Source organism: Adiantum capillus-veneris, chromosome 2 (genome assembly GCF_014529385.1).
Source record: "Adiantum capillus-veneris isolate H3 chromosome 2, ASM1452938v2, whole genome shotgun sequence".
Lineage (NCBI taxonomy): Eukaryota > Viridiplantae > Streptophyta > Polypodiopsida > Polypodiales > Pteridaceae > Adiantum > Adiantum capillus-veneris.
Genome location: NC_140932.1, coordinates 14,613,129 through 14,630,651, shown reverse-complemented (window position 1 = coordinate 14,630,651; position 17,523 = coordinate 14,613,129). Strand labels below are relative to the sequence as shown.

Here is a 17,523-nt window from a genome sequence, read left to right as displayed (position 1 = left end):
ACTCCAACTTCTTCCATAATTATGTGCCCTGCTGAAGACTACATCTCAATCCCTTATAATGATAATAAGTCTCTGGCAGAGGCATGGGACAAGGTGGTGCGTTCGTATAAGAAAGCGGTTATAGGTGAACCAGCTTCCTTGTCGGGTGCCCTTCAGGCCATGCCTTGTAGCCATTGTCAAGATGTACCTACAGTTTCTTCTTTAGCATATGAAGATGTGATGATCGGCACCAATACTTGATTCTCTTGCTCCTTTGCCCTTTGTACATACTATATTGTTTGCATAATTCTTTGAGGTGCATTTCTTATAATGTGTTTGGGTTATGCAATCACAAGGGGGGATGCTAACCTAGCACTATGTACATACATGTAGGCAGATGTGATCAAAGACATCTTTCATGATGCGTAGATTAGAGAAATTGACATGTATACATCTCCCATTCTATCATGATATGACAGGTAGATCAGAGCAACTGATCATTCCAACATATCCCACTCCATGAAGGAGCATTCTATGATCGGTAGAGAAGGCTATTAGTAAGTGTTCGCTCTCAGGTAGCCAACTCAGCTCTATGAACGATAGCATGGCTGTTGCCGCCCACCATCCTATCCAGAGGGTCCTCTAGCATCTATATCAAAGGGTCCAACCATCCTATCCGAAGGGTCCTCCAGAAGAGTCTAAAGCATATGTACCACATGCCACAAGAAAATAGCAAGTGTTCAATGACTTCATCCAAAAAGTGTGTACCCTTGTCACTTACTATCTCAACAGGCACACCATATCTTGTAACGATATACTCATATAAGAATAAATCCACCATCCTTGCATCATTCTTTATAGTGGCCTTTTCTTTAACCCACTTTGTCAAATAGTATGTGGCTATAACAATAAATTGAGTGTGGCTCCTAATCGTGCTTTTTATGCAGCTAAGAACATGGATATGCATAGATTAATATTAAGTGTTTGTGTGCAGGTTGTGCTATTATTCCCCATGGCATCATCAGGTACTCAACGACCTAGGAGTGTTATTGACTCCATTTCATGCAGCAAAGTACAAGATGACAGTGGATGGTGGGTGACGATGGAGTTCAAACGATTGATGTGGGTGACAATACAGCCCAGCTCAAGAGGTGCACACAAGGTCTCAAGGAGACACATGGCTTCTCGAGCACACCACTAGAAGGGAAGAATCATGGAGTTCAAGAAACCCAAGACAACAAGCGGCTTGCGAAGGTGGAGCATGTGTATGTCGCTTCACAACTGCAGCTAGAGACAGCATTGGCTCCATCAAGGTTTCCTACAAACTGTAACTTCACTCCTCTGTCAAGTTTCTAGATTGTCTATTTAATGTATTTTATCAATATTGGGAATGTCTAAATCTAATCCCTAAAAATGTTACATGTTGTAGTAAAGTACAAGGACATGTGCCACACACATCTCGTTGTAGGTTTAGTCTTCATTTAAGTCCATGTACATGTCACTTCAAACAAAATCTAATGCAACATCCTCTCTTTTTTCATCCTCATCCATAACATTTTCATTAGAGCCTTCATTTTGACTCTCTTGTGAATCAAAGGGCTTGATACATATAAAAAAACTTTACATGCCGCCAGACATAACCACATGTTCGCCAGATCTACTCATTAAAGAAAGATCTGATTTTCAATAAGTATGATAGGTCAGATTCAGATCTCGGAGGGCTTTCTAAGGTGTGGATTTGAGCATCTCAATTTGTTATGAGATTGGGCACCCTTCTATTGTATATGGTTAGTATTACAATTGGCATAGATGGATGTGTAACGGTTTATTATTATGCTATTAGTGAGTTGATGTTGTGTAAATTGGAACACTAGAAACTGAGGAGAAGGAGTTGGCAATAAAACCATTAATGCCTCTAGTTGTACATAGCCAGTGAGAACCTACCCCATGAGGGTTAATGCAATAAGTGGTAAGAAAATTAAGTGTAAAGAAGGGCCTCTAGTTTTTTCCACCTACTTAGTTTTGATTTAAAAGATTAAATACCCCACTCTAAAAAGTGTGGTGTGAAGTTAAGGGGCTACAATTTTAGGTCATTGATTTGCAAGAGACTCTCTCTCCTTCCCTTATGCTATGTTGTGTATTGCAATCTTTATCTTGCTCTTACAAGCTTTCACAATATTGATTAGATTTATGTGCACGTGTGTGTGTGTGTGTGTGTGTGTGTGTGTGTGTGTGTGTTGGGGGGGAGATGGTGTGTTCTTGTCTACCTATGTATGTGTACTTGGAAAGGGAAGATGGTGAGTGTGATGGTATCTCTGTGTGTCTATGTGTGTGTGTGTGTGTGTGTGTGTGTGTGTGTGTGTGTGTGTGTGTGTAAAGCCTGAAGATTTTGGCAATCATTCTCTTGGATTTCCCATCATAATTATTTACTTGAACATCATCTCTTTATGACTAGCTACCTTGAAAACTTTCTATGTGGAGGTAAAAGATATGTTCGAGGCATACTCGTTAGAAAATGTGTATTGTCACCTTTGAAATGTCACCTCCACTTGCAAAATTCATGATCTATCTCATCTCTCTAGCTACTTCGAACTTTAGCTATTTGCCAATATTTTTGGATGCGTACATTCAGACGTAGTCAATGCACCCTAGCCTCTTATTTCCCATAGGTTCTTTTAATGCTACATTCAACATTACTCCCATCATTTTGGTGTCTACAACTTCTTACCTTTAATAAAGTTCTCATAATCAATTGTTGGTCTTTCTTTATCTACTCTATCCTAGCAGTATCAACCAGCAATCAATCCATTCATACTATGTATGTTGGGGATTTAACTTTCATAATGATGCATTAAGTAACGTCATAGTGTTTCACTTTTGTAGTGGATTGTAATTAGAGCACAAATTTAAGTAAGACCTTTGACAATTTCAAATTTTTCATTGTACTACCAATCGAGTGCTCCCTGCTTTCTTGTAATCAATGTAGGAAATGAAATGGTGAATGTTGTTTAACATTGTTTCCTTGACTTATATAATACCATTTTTCAAGTTTTTCAATTGTTAATAAACGCATCAACAATAACATGGGGAGATTCCCTTATTACAAGCGTATGGTTGCTCTTATTTGTGTTAAGACTTGTAGGTCACTAGTTCCCTGTACCATTGCTGCCCAAAAAAAATGCAAACTTGATCTGTCTAGTTAGGGCTACCACTCGCAGAAGACCATGTTGGCTTTTCACTGTAGCTTTGAGGTAGTGACGTCAAATTCTTGCATACAATTTTTCGGAACATAGTATAAAATGCCTTTTGAGTGGGCTTGGGCCAAGTGGGGGTCAAGGCATCAAAATTTTGTTAGTGCACCAACTCTTGCTGTGAGAATTGTCACACAATCGTCAGTTTTAGATGGTGGAACCCATTTTTGGCATGCTAAAGTATGCCTTCAAGGGAGAAAGACGTACATTGAGTTGTGCATGCCATTTTTGGCCTACGTATGTTAGGCCTTAGGAGAGAGTCGGAACTCTTGGGAGCAACTGTGGACGTCTGGGTAAAGCTTGGCGAATAACACCGTAAAGCAAAGTTCCAAAGACAACTGTCTTGCCTTGCGCAAGACAATGTTTTGATAAAGCTTTGGGTAAAGTTTAACGAATGAGCAAAGTGTTGAAATCTTGGGAGCAATTGTGGACCTCTCAATAGCTTGTTGCTTATTGTGCAGATGGCAAAGTTTTGATCTCTAGAAGGATAACTTCAAGGGGCTATACTCCTTGAAATAGGGATTGTAGGGTCACTTCAGACCTCCACGATTCACGCATCACTCCCAATTGAAGAATGTGCCCTCCCAATATACATTTTTACTCTCTCTCCAGACTAGTTAGAAGCCACACCCCTTCACATAGTAAATTAGCAAAATAATCTGTAACCTGCTGAGATACAATGAAAACATAGGCAGCTTACAGCATTATGACTGTCATAAATACGAATAAAGTACCAGCTTGTAGCTTCAAAAGTGCTCATTACACACATACCTGGCTTCTAGCTTCATTAGCATTGGATGTTCATGACTTGCTGCACTGAGCTCCACCAGGCTCATTTCAATGTGTGCTTATATTCTACTGTCTGAATGTACAAACAAATGTCACACCATAAACATCCTGGATCTAACAGGCAAATCCTTAAGCATAGCACCAAACTTCACAGTACACAAGCTGAGATCTGCACTTAGACAAACAATGACAATTGAATGCAGCCGCATAAAAATAAACACATGCTGCCCATCTACCACACAGAAATAGGCAGCAAGGAACAAATTAAGATGAGCAGCAGCAAATCATTCGTATTTAAACTCTACACACCAGCTATCCTGAATCACCACAGAGCTGCAATCCTTTCAAACGGCATATGCAGGACAACTTGACAATAAGACACATCAACGCTGTAGCCTGTGAAAGCTTGTAAACTAATGTGTACAGAGTCACTCAAGTAGCACCACACAGTCTGGAATATAGCCTCCCTTAGCCTTGACATTCTACTTGTAAAACAGCTGGCTGACTCTGCACTGACAGATAAAATAGATAACACAAAAGGACAAAACACTGACAACAGCAAGAAGCAGACAGGTCAAACAGAACTTATCAAGCATGAAAATGCATGTTACAAAGATAAGCTCCTATTGCTAAAGCTTATGAGACACACAGAGGAAGTTCCTAAGTAGAAATTCATCGGATAGCCAAGTTGGAGACTGCTTGAGGGATGAAAAGGCAAGTTTTCACACAATGCTCCTAGAGGAAATCATTAGACAGTAGTTTCTAGCATAGTTACCCGGAACAGAAAATCGGAACGGGGAATGGCAACCAGTAGGAACTGCCATTCCCTGTTTCAGACACTCACATCTGAAACACGGAACACGGGAAGCTAGATTGGAACGGGGAACAGTGACCTGAAAATGGCCATTCCCTGGTTTCTAGTGCTTTCCAAAGGACATGTCTACTTGACTAACTTCACATGTTAGCTACTTACATCGCACCTAAGTTCATTTCAAAATGACAAGGATGAAAATACCTATGAAACCCATCATGACGCGACAAATTTTATACATTAAAGCGACCCAAGGCAAGATCTGCACCGAAGATGGCATCTTTTATGAGAAATGTCAGGCAATTGAATATGAAGGTAAGATACATATTTACACAACAGTATTCATTCTGCAAGTCAGTAAAGTTTTGACTTCATGAAAGCTAAAACGCCTACTTCTGTTGTTACATTTCATTTGTTGTGCTCTGACCTACAAATAACCTGCAAAAGATACAACTACAATGGGAAACAGCTACGATTTGGTCCTGCAGAACAACATGTTAAAGGCCATCTCGAACGGAGTTGCATCCTGCTGACTGCCTCCCACTAAACAAAATCCTGCAGGTAGCCTGCGCCAAATAGAATTAATGCTTCCACCTGTAAACAAAACTATAATTAGCGCTAAACAGCAGCACTCCCAGGAAAGGCAGGAACCCCTCCAACCTGCATACACAAAATGAGCCTAACTAGCTGACCACTGCCCCTCATTATCAGGAAACTCCTAAACACATATACCTAGAAGAATCCAGGAAAAGCCCAATTTCACCTATAAAGAACTATAGCCTCAAGGTCAATCTAAGCACCTCTCTATAAACAACCCTAAGAGAAACAAGCACAGGCAATGCTCATACAGTGTTATGGGAAGGCATCCATGCAGGTGGTCACATACAGGTCTAAACCCAAAACTGCTCAGTAAAGTATCCTCAACCTGCAAACCTGCACAACATGGAGCTACCTGTGAGCTACAAGCTTGTGCAAGCAGAGAGAGGGCTTGGCATGTGAAAGATAGCTCAGCAAGACCATATACCCGCTTTAGTATCGCCCATTTGCATCTTCATATTCTCCAGAGTGCCTTGCTTCACGTTCTCTGTTCCACTGCTCTATCTTTGCTCTGCGTTCAGCACTCCCTTCCCTGATGGGGCTTCGATCTCTATGCCTTGGTGAGCTTCTGTGTCGGCTTGAAGGACTATAACCTCTGCTTGAACCTCTTGAATGTGATCTCCAATCATCATAATCTCCATATTCATGAGCATACCTTGAATGCCCACGACCGCCATGAGACATGTCAACCGCATATCTTTCTCGTCTGTCGTAATCTCTCCGGGGACTATTATTCTGAGGGCTGCGACTCCTACTGCGGCTCCTACTTCCAGCATGCCTTCTGTAGCTTCCAAACAGCTTCCTTTTGAGCTCCCTGTAGAATAGACGTGAATAAATGCACTCATTATTGATTAAAGATGGATCATGACTATGCCTTCCACCAACCTGCTGATTTTCATAAGATGCATAAAGTTACAATATCCACCCCGGTTACAGGTATTTTCCTCAAATTGCCGACAAGTAGCCTCTCTAAAATCTGTAACAGGTGAAAAATCTACAATAATGGGGCGGCCTGCACACAGTTATCATGATAATTTAGTCGCACAAAAACAAGCAGTCGGAAAGTTACCAAACACAATAATGCGCCTTAATCACACCTGCATAAAACCGTCCAGTCAATCCCTGCAAAGCAGCAGCTGCTTGCTCTTCTTCTCGGAATTGTGCATACACATTTCCAACCTGTAAGCCGAGAGTAACATCGTGACACCAGGCTAACAATGGTTGATTAGGTACCTAAATCTATGTTACACAAAGACCAAGTCAAAACCTAACAAATGGAGGACTCCCATAACCACCCAACAGCTCACAGTCAATTGACCCCCCTTACAAATAAATTAAATTTTGCACAGCAATGATAAAGCATGACCTGCACATACCATGTGATCGGCAAGATTATCGCAAACGTGTAAACTCTCCAACTCCCCAAACTTTGAGAGCTCTTCAAAGATGTCCTCGTAAAAGTCCTGGGATAAGAGAACCACTTCACACATCTAGACCTTTTTCAAGGAAAAGCTCCGACCACAATGACACCACAATTAAGAATAACAAAAAGCGTAAAAAACAAGGGATTATGAAGAATTGCAAGTTAACCCAAATCTGGCAAAACACCTCGATAACCAGTTAAGTAGTGCATTTCATACACAGGAAAAGATGTCACCAAATCACATTGCAAACTGTTGCCATGTGATCCACCCAAAGAAAATTTATAGCCTCAACTCATTTTAGTGTTTCAATTGCATCATAGAATCGTGTAAACTTGTATACTTCCTCTGAAGAGGTGTTAACAAAAACCAGCTGTTTTTGTTTTGATAAACTGTGCCAGCCAAAATTTGAGAAAACCAAACCTTTCCCCCTGTATGGTACCAGCCATAGAACTGAGGAAACCCTTAAAAATCAGGCTTTCACTAGATTATGCCATTTTTTAAAGATATAGTTAGAATTCCCACGAGTCATTGTTATGTACTTTTATTTCTTGGACAATGCATTAATTACATCTCTAAGAATTATACTTGACACTTTATTAGCCAACATACTCGAAGCTACAAGTTCGTACCACACCACATTGTCCATGTTCTAAGTAAGTTCTACTATGTTACAATATTTTTTATCAATCCTTTATCAATTTCAACAGATTTTGTCTCTTCCTTGGAAATTAGTAAACAGAAAGTTTGATTTGTTGTGTTTGTAAACGGGTTGGAAAGGCGTAAACAAGCCATCTCTCAGAGAAGCCTTTGAAATGCAGGCATTTTGATGGGATAGAAAAGGCATTTTGTAAGCTTACTACGTGCTTAGATCAGCTCCATCCCAAAACAACTGCACTGCTGTCGGTAGCCATGATCGCTCAAACTTTTCCTCTCTCTCTCTATCAGGAGGGTGTATCCTACCTCGAAATGCTCCTTCATTTTGCGTGTGTCGAGATTGCGGCCCTGCGGGTCCATGCCAGGCGTGGCGAGGTCGAGCCTCTGATACATGTTGGAGAAAAGAAGAGTGGGACTGATAGTGGGCTTGTTGTGTAGACGCGAGCAGCGATCACCGTGCCTGCACGCCCCGATCTTGAAGTAGAAAGGACAATTCACTCTATCCTTCTCTGTGCCGAAAATGGACGCCAAGTGCTCCGCCATTCTCTCTGTCAAGCCGATCGCAGGTGAAAGCTAGGGTTCAATCCTGCCTGCTGCGATAGAATGGTATGGCAAACTTTTCGCAACAATAGAGAAGAAATAGGTAGTGCCAATCCGTTTGAAATGAAAATTTTACAGTCCGTCTCGTTCGCGGCCAAAATAATATTTTATCTCATTCTTGCTGAGTATGTCACATTTTGAAAAAGAAATGGAGAGGAGAATTTAAGCAGATTCCCTCTCTCTCATCTCATACAATCGGCAACGGTGCTATAGTCGTGAGCCACAAGAGGGAAAAGAGGAGGCCAACACGCAAGGAGGGGGGCGTAAGAGAAAAAAAGGGGGAGGGGGATGCGCATCGAAACGCAGAGAAGGGGGAGGTGCAGGAGAAAGGGAAAGGCGATTTCCTTTTTTTTATCTCATTCTTGCTGAGTACTATGTCTATTCAATCTTCAAAATATTGGGTAAAAGTCGAATGAAATGCAATATGCTAATTTTTGAAATTGAAAGGAAAGTGGAAGTGCACGACTGTGGAAGAGTGTGGAAGCATCTCGGCGAGTCGACGCTCTAACCGACCTCAAGGGACCGACTTCTCTCCCTCTCTTATGCGCTCGTTCTCCCTCCTCTGTCTGTCAGCAGGGCATTGTAGCCCAAGGGGAGGAGAATCTCTCTCTCTCTCTCTCTCTCTCTCTCTCTCTCTCTCTCTCTCTCTCTCTCTCTCTCAGTGCAGCCGTTTTTTGACTTAGTAGACAGCAGTCCACTCTTTTGATCATAACTTCTTCATCCGAACTCCGATTTGAGTGATCTATAGCCTCAATCGAAGAGCACAAAGTCCTCTACGCATTGATGTAAAGACAGAAATTTTCAGATTTATGAAAGGCGTTTCTGTAGCAGCATTTCCGAAGTGAACAGGTTCAACAAAATTGATTCTCATCTCCTATTTTACATACAATGTCTTCCGGCACTCGCAAGGGTTCTTCTTCTTCAACAAGGTCCACAACCATTGTGGAAAATGATCCAAAATCTCCTAAGTGTGGAGATAGCAACACAACCACCCAACCAACGACATCGAAAACCATGATCATGGCGTACTTGGTATCATTGCAAGAGACCGTAAACAAACAAGGTGAAGACTTACGAGCACTTGCAATGGAGAATGGCACACTAAGGGTACTTGTGGTTGAGAATGAGAATCTCAAGAGGACACTTGAGATGCAAACAACACGTTTGATGCAACTTGAAGAGGAAGTCAAGGAATGTAAACGCTCTCTTGTGGACTTGAATGCTTTGAAGGAGCGGATGAGCAAAGTAGAGCATGACCATGTATTGAAAGAGGAGAAATTTGACACTATGAGCCGGGATGTATGCGACATGAAAAATGTATGCACAAACAAGTCTTGGGCTGATGTATGTGGTAGCAATGTGGTTTCTAATTCCTCACTCATGCAAGCTATGGTTCAAACAAAGAATGTTGAGAATGTGGATGTGGAGGAGTTGAAGGAACGGGAGAGACGTTCCAAGAACATTGTTATTCGTAGAATTTCCGAAGAGAAGCTAAAGACACCTCCTTCTCTTGCCATTGTTATTGAAGATTTCTTCAAAACCCACTTTGGCATGTCCGGAGTTATGGTCTATGGAGCACATAGAGTGGGGAAGCAAGGAGCTCCTCGCTCGGGAGAACGGCCAATTGTATGCACCATGCCGGATGAGACCAAGCGAAAGATTATCCTTGATAATAGTTGGATCTATTTGAGGGATACAAAATGTTTATGTGAAGATCGCACTATTAAGCAACAAAATATGCGTCGCAAGGCATATGAGGAAAAGAATAATAAAAACAAGGAGATCTCTCATGAAGAAAATGTGCCCAAGGAGGAGGCAAGTCTCTCAAGCAAATAGGGATGCGTGACCTATGAGACCGAGTTACAATTGAAAATATGCTTTTGGAATTGTATTGGATACCCATGGAATGCGGGGGTTGGCATTGATGAACTAACAAGCAAAGCCGATGTTGTACTTCTTGTTGAAACTTGGGAGCATGATACACAAAGGATTAACAGCTTGGAGGATTACAATGTACATTCATTGATGTGGTCAAAGAATCTCAAGCAACGAAGAGGACAAGGAGGATTAGCATGTATGGTTAAGAAAGGATTGGAAGATTTTGTATCAATTGTGAAAGATGACAAGTACAAACGTTATGTATGGCTAAAAATTATGACACCAAAAAGAGCACCCATTTTTGTAGCCGGTTGCTACATTCCTCATCATGATTCTCCCTTTTATGCTTGCATGGATAGAGATCAACCATTTTCTGATTTGGAAGAGGACATTGCTTATTTCAAAGGTGAAGGTGATGTTATTGTATTTGGGGATATGAATGCTCGTACAAAAACATTGCAACATGATACTCAACAATTTGATATGCCATACATTTCAAGGGAGTTGGAGGAAGTTCACTTGTATGATCGTACTTCAATGGATGAGAAAGAGCCGGATCACTATGAAAAGTTACTTTTACACATGTGTAATAGCACCGGTATGCTCATTGCCAATGGTGTATCTTTGTGCAGTGGAACCAATGGATTTACATGTAGAAGACATAATGGGGATAGTGTGATTGACTATATGCTACTCTCTGAAGCCATCATGTATCGCATAAAGAGTTTTATGTTTGGTCAATGGACCCCGGAGTCCGACCATCGCACCTTATGTATTGACCTTTCATGTGGAGAAGCAACTAAGCATGATAATCTCAGCCAAAGGAAAGAGAAGTTATCACTATGTATGGATTTCAAACGGGCACCAATGTACATTGAAATGGTTGAGCAAAAATTATGGATAACAAAGCTTCAATGTGATGCACCATTGGAAACTAAATGGGAAGCTTTCAAGAAAGCTATTTTTTCTTGTGCGGAAGAATGCTTTGCCATAAAGCATCTCCATGGTATCAACAAAGATAGATCACGCAAAAGGTGGTTTGATAAAGAATGTCAAGATGCTCGAAAGTCCTTGATAAAGCTTGATGCAACTATGGACAAAGACAACTATCAAAGTCATTTGCATACATACAAGGCATTGATTCAAAAGAAGAGAAGAAGATGGGAAGTAAAGCAACAAGAATTTCAAGTCCAAGAAAAGGCACATACATGTGGAAGATTTTGGAGAAACTTGAGAGGCAAGCGGGTTGAGAATTTTGGTAACTTGAAGTCTAGTGGATATGTACACACATTGTAGGCAATTATATGAGCAAGAAAATACTGAAAAAATGCCATTTTATGGTTCACTCCCATGTATGCCGTCTTTTTTTACTATTGAGGATGTATGCAGTGGGCTTGAAAAGTTGGCCACTCGCAAAGCGGGAGATCTTCAAGGTATCAAGCCGGAGATGATCAAATGGACGGGAGATTTTACCCATGAGTGGATGTGTGATATGTTCAACCTTGCACTTCAACATGGTATGCCTTATGATTGGAGTACTAATTGGGTTAAGCCTTTGCATAAAGGAGGGGATGTAAAGAATGTAAGCAACTACCGGACTATAATGATTGGGTCTCTTATGGCAAAGTTGTTTGGGTGCATAATGGAGATGAAATTGAGTGATTGGGCTGAAGAGAATGACAAGCGTGCAAAGGGACAAGCGGGTTTTCGTCGATGCCATAGCACCATTGATCATCTTGTCACTCTTCGTGTTCTCATGGAGGAAAGTCGGTTGAAAGGCAAGCGATTGTATTGTTGTTTTGTGGACTTTAAGAAAGCCTTTGATATGATTCCACGTAACAATTTGTGGAGAAGGATGGAAGAACTCCAAGTGCCAAGTGAGTTTATGCTTGCGGTTTCTCGAATCTATGAGAAGGTGATTTGTCAATTGCGCATGGGAAGAGAAATTTCAGAAATTTTTGTAAGCACTATTGGGGTTAAACAAGGATGTCCATTGTCACCAACTCTCTTTGGTCTATGCATCGATCAATTGGAACAAATGGTAATTGACTTTATGCAAGAAGAAGGTATTGAAGAGGTCACTATTTGCAATGCGGTAATCATGCTTTTGTTGTATGCGGATGATGTAGTGCTTCTAGCACACACTTTAGAAGATGCACAAAAGCTTATGGTTGTCCTTGAGAACTTTTGCTTGCATAGTGGGCTGATTGTAAATGAACCCAAAACAAAGGTTATGCTTGTGAAAACCAACCATAAGGAGAAGCCATGCATTGTGTACAACAACGAGACACTTGAAGTTGTTGAGAGCTTTAAGTACCTTGGCCTTGAGGTTCCATCCAATCACAAGTGGCATGAATGTGCTATGCGTCGTTTGGAAGCGGGAAAGAGAGCATATTATGCATTTGAGAACATGTGTAATGCGGGAAACATCAAGTGTTGGGTTCTCAAGAAGTATCTTTTTGATGCATTGGTGACACCGGTTCTTCTTTATGGAGTTGAAGTGTGGGGCGGGAGCATCTCAAAGTCTACTTGGAAAGAGTTTGAGAATGTCCAAAAGCGTTTTCTTACAAACTTTCTCCAAGTTAAGACACAAACACCATATATGCTCCTACTTCTTGAGTCGGGATCTCTTCCAATTGAGGTTATGGGCATGGAAAGGGTTGTGGAGTACATGATAAAAATGCGTCAAAACCCCTCACATCGACTTCCTACAATTGCATGGGAAGCAAGCAAAAAAGTTCAAAAGACGCATAAAAGCAAGATCTTGAGCACGGGATGGATGCAAGACATAAAGAAGTGGTTTGGGAGATGGGATGCATTACACTTGCTACATGATGCTTCAATTGACTCTCAAGTGAATGAAGCTTTTCTACAACGCCAATGTATTACGGCTTGGGAGAAATCCGGTGGGTCACGCTTCATACATTACACCACCTATATTGCCCCCAACTACAAAACCATGTTCTTCGCTGAGAGAGGAAACCGTACTCACACTTACATGCTTGAGCCTATTCCCTTGTCCGCGATACGCACTATCGCAGCAATTCGGCTTAGCTCCCATTTCCTTCGATGCGAGATAGGGCGTTGGGGCAATGGAGAAGAGTCAAATCGATTGTGCACATTATGCTCACTGCAAGTTCGAGAGTCTGAGTACCACACACTACTAGAGTGCTCAGCTTTTGATCACATCCGAACTTGCTTCTCTCACATTTTCAGCCATAACTTAGACCTACACACTTTCCTCTCCCAGCCAAAGTGTGGGCTCTCCATTGCGACTCTCATCACTACAATTTTGGAGCATTGAGAGTCACTCATCAGCCATACACATACTACATCACATGTAACTTTGGTCCCATAGGTCATATTTGACCTCCGAGGACGATAATAAAATCTATCTATCTATCTATCTCTCTCTCTCTCTCTCTCTCTCTCTCTCTCTCTCTCTCTCTCTCTCTCTCTCTCTCTCTCTCTCTCTCAGAAGAGGACACTTTGAAGGCTTGTGTGTGCGTATGATGGGTGCGGTACTGAGGTGTACACGCTGGGAGACGCACGAGGGGGTGGGGACTCCTACAGATAGCGAGGAGAGGACGGGCGAAGACAGCAGAGCCCAAGGAGAGAGAGCCGCGTCGTGAGCTTCCAAAAGCAGAGGCGTCAAAGGCGAGATCTGCTTGCATATGTTTTGCCGTGAGAGGATCTGTTCGTCAGTAGGTGAAGGGGAGTAGGGGAGGCACAAGAAGGCGATGGAGGGGAGGAGGTGCAGACGGAGAGGGGCATGCGGGAGGGGGCAGCTAACGTGGAAAAGAGAGGAGCGGGCGGGGGGGATATCCGGGGCGATCGGGAAATAATAGGGTTTTCTTTTATTTGTAAGCCAGTAGTATGTCTGGACGTTTTCTAAAAATCATTAAACATGGGAATCCACAAAGGATCCTTTAAACCTTTTGAGGAGAAAGAGTAGAAATGTTATCGCAAGTGGCGGGCAAGTGGAGAGTGAAGCAAGGATGTTGGGGTAGGTGATGAATAGGAGCGTCGTCTCTCTCTCTCTCTCTCTCTAAGCTTGTCTTTGCAAAGAAGGGAAGACGGTGGACAATCGAGAACGGACGTATCTCTCTCTCTTATGCGCGCTTGACACCACCGTCTTTGCCTGTCTGCTGCACTCTCTCTCTCTCTCTCTCTCTCTCTCTCTCTCTCTCTCTCTCTCTCTCTCTCTCCACAAAGCAAGCTCTGTCATGAGAGGAATGCATTGTCATGGAAGGTGGGGTAGGGGAGTAACACTGGGTCCTATAGCGTTAGGGCAAGGTCAATAGGTGAGGTGGGGACGTGGGTAGATGAGGACATGTCTGTGAGCAGGGTGGCATCAAGGATTAAGTCGGCAAAGTCTGCAACCCAAGGGCTCTCCCTCTCTCTCTCTCTCTCTCTCTCTCTCTCTCTCTCTCTCTCTCTCTCTCTCTCTCTCTCTCTGTGCCGCACAACTCGACTTCTTTGCACAGTTCGCCTTCTAACACCTCGCCCTTGCCGCACAACTCGACTTCTACCTCTGCCGCACAGCTCGACCTCTTTGCACAGTCCGCCTTCTACACGCACAGGTCGATTTTGACTTCCCACCCTAGACCGACTTGGCGTTCCTCCGACAGTAGCCCCAATCGAGGACTGCAATCGATTGTAAGCCTAGTTTGCAAAGAGTAGCTACCGGTTGCAACCCAAGCTGAGTGCTCGCAGAGAGTTTTTTCCCACCATTACAGAAGATTGTGGCGACATTCAGCCAAGGTTCACTGCCAATTACCTCCTAGCCGAAGTCCACCCACGACAATAAGCCCATTTTTTGTGCTTTTGTCGATTGGCCCCATTCCCACCAGTGCAACCCCGAACAACAATCATGGCTACCCGGGCCTCATCCCGAAGCAAGGCTACCTTTGCAGGGATCGTGGCAATGCCTCCCAAAATGGATAGCACCATCCGACTTCAGAATGAAGTCGAAAGACTCCGCAAAGAAAATGACGAGCTGAAACAAAGGCTCGTAACGATCGAGACTCGCCTCACTGTAATGGAGAACTACAAGAAGGAAGAAATGAACAGATGGAAGCCAAGCTCAGCAAAACAAAAGAAGAAGTAGAAACCACCCTCACAAAGGCGTTCAAAAATCAAATACAGGAGGTCATTCTCCACAAAGTTGAGGATCGCGTGGCATCCACGCTACGTGAACAGCAACGACAAGAGAACCTCGCCCTCAATGTTCGCAGTGGCGGGCTTCCAAGTGACTGGAAAAGAGAGGGAGACCTCAAGTTCCATGAGTGCTTTACTTGTGTCCAAGAAACAACCCACATGATAGAGTGGGACCCAGCCACAATCACCTTCCTCACACATGAACAACGCACCAACCACGCGATCTTCACTTTCAAGATCAAGGCGAACCGAATCAAAATCCTTGAGCAATCAAGGCTCCTCAAGGACACTAAAATCTGGTTTGCAGAAGACCTCACACCCACCCAACTCAAACAGAAGAAGGTAGAACTACAAAAGGTGCGAGAAGCGCGCGCGGCAGGAAAATAGGCAGTTTATCGAGGAGGTAAAGCCATTATCGAGGAGTTTTGAACTCCGAAAATGGCTCCCCCCTCACCTACCCTCCCTTAGTTTTTTTTAATTTTGTTTATCCTACCTTCCCTTTTGTTCACCTCTCGTTGGACCCGCAGTGCAACGTTTGTGCTTTTCGGTCCCATTGGTCATATTTGACCTCCGTGGACGATAATTCTCTCTCTCTCTCTCTCTCTCTCTCTCTCTCTCTCTCTTTGTGTGTGTAGGAGGGAAGAGTTGCTCCAATTTTGCGACGAGCACGCAGGAGGTGAGGGAAGGGAAGAAGGTGGCTGACAGGCACGACGGGACTGGGCAGGAGCAGGGCGAGGGAGGACGACAGGGTTGTGCGAGCAGAGGGAATCCGAGAGGGAGGGGCTTTTGACGTGGAATTTCTTTTAGGGGGTTGGGACTTGGGGGAGAGAATATTAGGGCAGCACCTCGTGAAGAAATAGAATTTCTTTACTAGTGAGTAGTACGTCTATTCAATCTTCAAGAAATCGGGTAAAAGTCGAATGAATGCAATATGCCAATTTTTGAAATTGAAAGGAAAGTGGAAGTGCACGCCTGTGGAAGCATCTCGATGAGTCGACGCTCTAACCGACCTCAAGGGACCGACTTCTCTTCCTCTCTTATGCGCTTGTTCTCGCTCCTCTGTCTGTCAGCAGGCACTGTTGCCCAAGGGGAGAAGACTCTCTCTCTCTCTCTCTCTTATGCGTTCGTTCTTGCTCCTCTGTTTGTCAGCAAGCATTGTAGCCCAAGGGGAGGAGACTCTCTCTCTCTCTCTCTCTCTCTCTCTCTCTCTCTCTCTCTCTCTCAGAAGAGGACACTTTGAAGGCTTGCGTGTGTGTATGATGGGTGCGGTACTGAGGTGTACACGTTGGGAGGCGCACAAGGGGTGGGGACTCCTACAGACAGTGAGGAGAGGACGGGTGCAGACAACAAAGCCCGAGGAGAGAGAGCCGCGTCGTGAGCTGCAGTAGGGCATCAAAGGCAAGCTCTGCTTGCATATATTTTGGCGTGAGAGGATCTGTCCGTCAATAGGTGAAGGGGAGCAGGGGAGGCACAAGAAGGCAATGGAGGGGAGGAGGTGTAGACGGAGAGGGACATGCAAGAGGGGCCAGCCAACGTGGTAAAGAGAGGAGCGGGTGGGTGGGAGAATATCCGGGGGATCGGGAAGTAATAGGGTTTTCGTTTATTTGTAAGCCAGTATTGTATTTAAGTATGTCTGAACGCTGAACGATTGTGGAAATTTCAAAAATTAAAGAATCCGGAGGGGATTAACTTTGCAATGTTGGTTCTTCTCTCTCTCTCTCTCTCTCTCTCTCTCTCTCTCTCTCTCTCTCCACGTGTGTCTAGTGTTGGACTTCCACTCTCTCTCTCTCACGTGTTTGTAGAAAACACAAACCGCCAAACGAAGCATCTGAGACGGAGGGCGGCGGGTCTTGCAAACTTTAAGCCACGACCTGTCTCTCCCCAAAGCAGCATGCGCACACGGAACAGAGATGGCAGCAGGTTGGGTGGGATCGGGAGCAAGGGAACTAGCTAAGCTGTGTTGGAGAAGCCGAAGCTATGCCTCTCGGCCTGCATGCAAGCTAGAACGATTACAGGCTGGCATGCCCTCGGGCTCTCTCTCTCTCGCAGTATGGCGAGGTGCTCTCCAGCAAGGAACCGCGTGGCCGAGGCGAGTGCTGAGGGAGCTGAGCGAGGAAAGTGGAGGGACGAGGCAAGTGCGCCGACATAAGACGTTAGGTTCTGACGTGGGAAGGAAGGGGGAAGGATGTTGGTCACTAATTGGATTTACATTTACTTCAGCCAGAGAGTGTGTGTGTGTGTGTGTGTGTATAGGGGTAGGGGTTATCCAATTCTAAGAAACAAATTCAGGTAGGATCTACAAGAATTCTCTCTCTCTCTCTCTCTCTCTCTCTCTCTCTGCACCCTACAGCGAGTTACTTCGAAAACAAGTGAAAGGGTC

General features: G+C 43.7%; 1 protein-coding gene across 5 annotated transcripts; it reads right to left on the bottom strand.

Moving 5' to 3' along the window:
* Nucleotides 1-5,093: 5,093 nt before the first annotated feature.
* LOC147462402 (splicing factor U2af small subunit B-like) lies at nucleotides 5,094-8,146 on the bottom strand. 5 transcript variants are annotated; one of them, XR_015184388.1, is made up of 7 exons: nucleotides 7,812-8,146; nucleotides 6,804-6,890; nucleotides 6,525-6,606; nucleotides 6,313-6,439; nucleotides 5,855-6,241; nucleotides 5,717-5,763; nucleotides 5,094-5,424 (listed from the first exon to the last, which is right to left on the bottom strand). XR_015184388.1 is itself a non-coding variant. In XM_086483832.1 (6 exons), the coding sequence occupies exons 1-5, from the start codon at nucleotides 8,046-8,048 to the stop codon at nucleotides 5,860-5,862; spliced, it is 915 nt and encodes a 304-aa protein (XP_086339958.1). In that variant the 5' UTR covers nucleotides 8,049-8,145; the 3' UTR covers nucleotides 5,094-5,763; nucleotides 5,855-5,859. The 5 variants fall into 5 exon arrangements, 3 of the variants coding, with proteins under 3 accessions (XP_086339958.1, XP_086339960.1, XP_086339953.1); XR_015184382.1 differs by having other exon boundaries at nucleotides 5,717-6,241; nucleotides 7,812-8,145; XM_086483832.1 differs by having other exon boundaries at nucleotides 5,094-5,763; nucleotides 7,812-8,145.
* Nucleotides 8,147-17,523: the final 9,377 nt, after the last annotated feature.

Excerpts from the sequence above, each read along its gene's own strand:
- LOC147462402 (XM_086483827.1), bottom strand. The coding sequence starts at position 8,048 with ATGGCGGAGCACTTGGCGTCCATTTTCGGCACAGAGAAGGATAGAGTG. Across the intron at positions 6,891-7,811 it reads AAATGAAGGAGCATTTCGAG|GACTTTTACGAGGACATCTT; the intron begins GTAGGATACACC and ends CTCTTATCCCAG. Across the intron at positions 6,242-6,312 it reads CATCTTATGAAAATCAGCAG|GGAGCTCAAAAGGAAGCTGT; the intron begins GTTGGTGGAAGG and ends TCTATTCTACAG.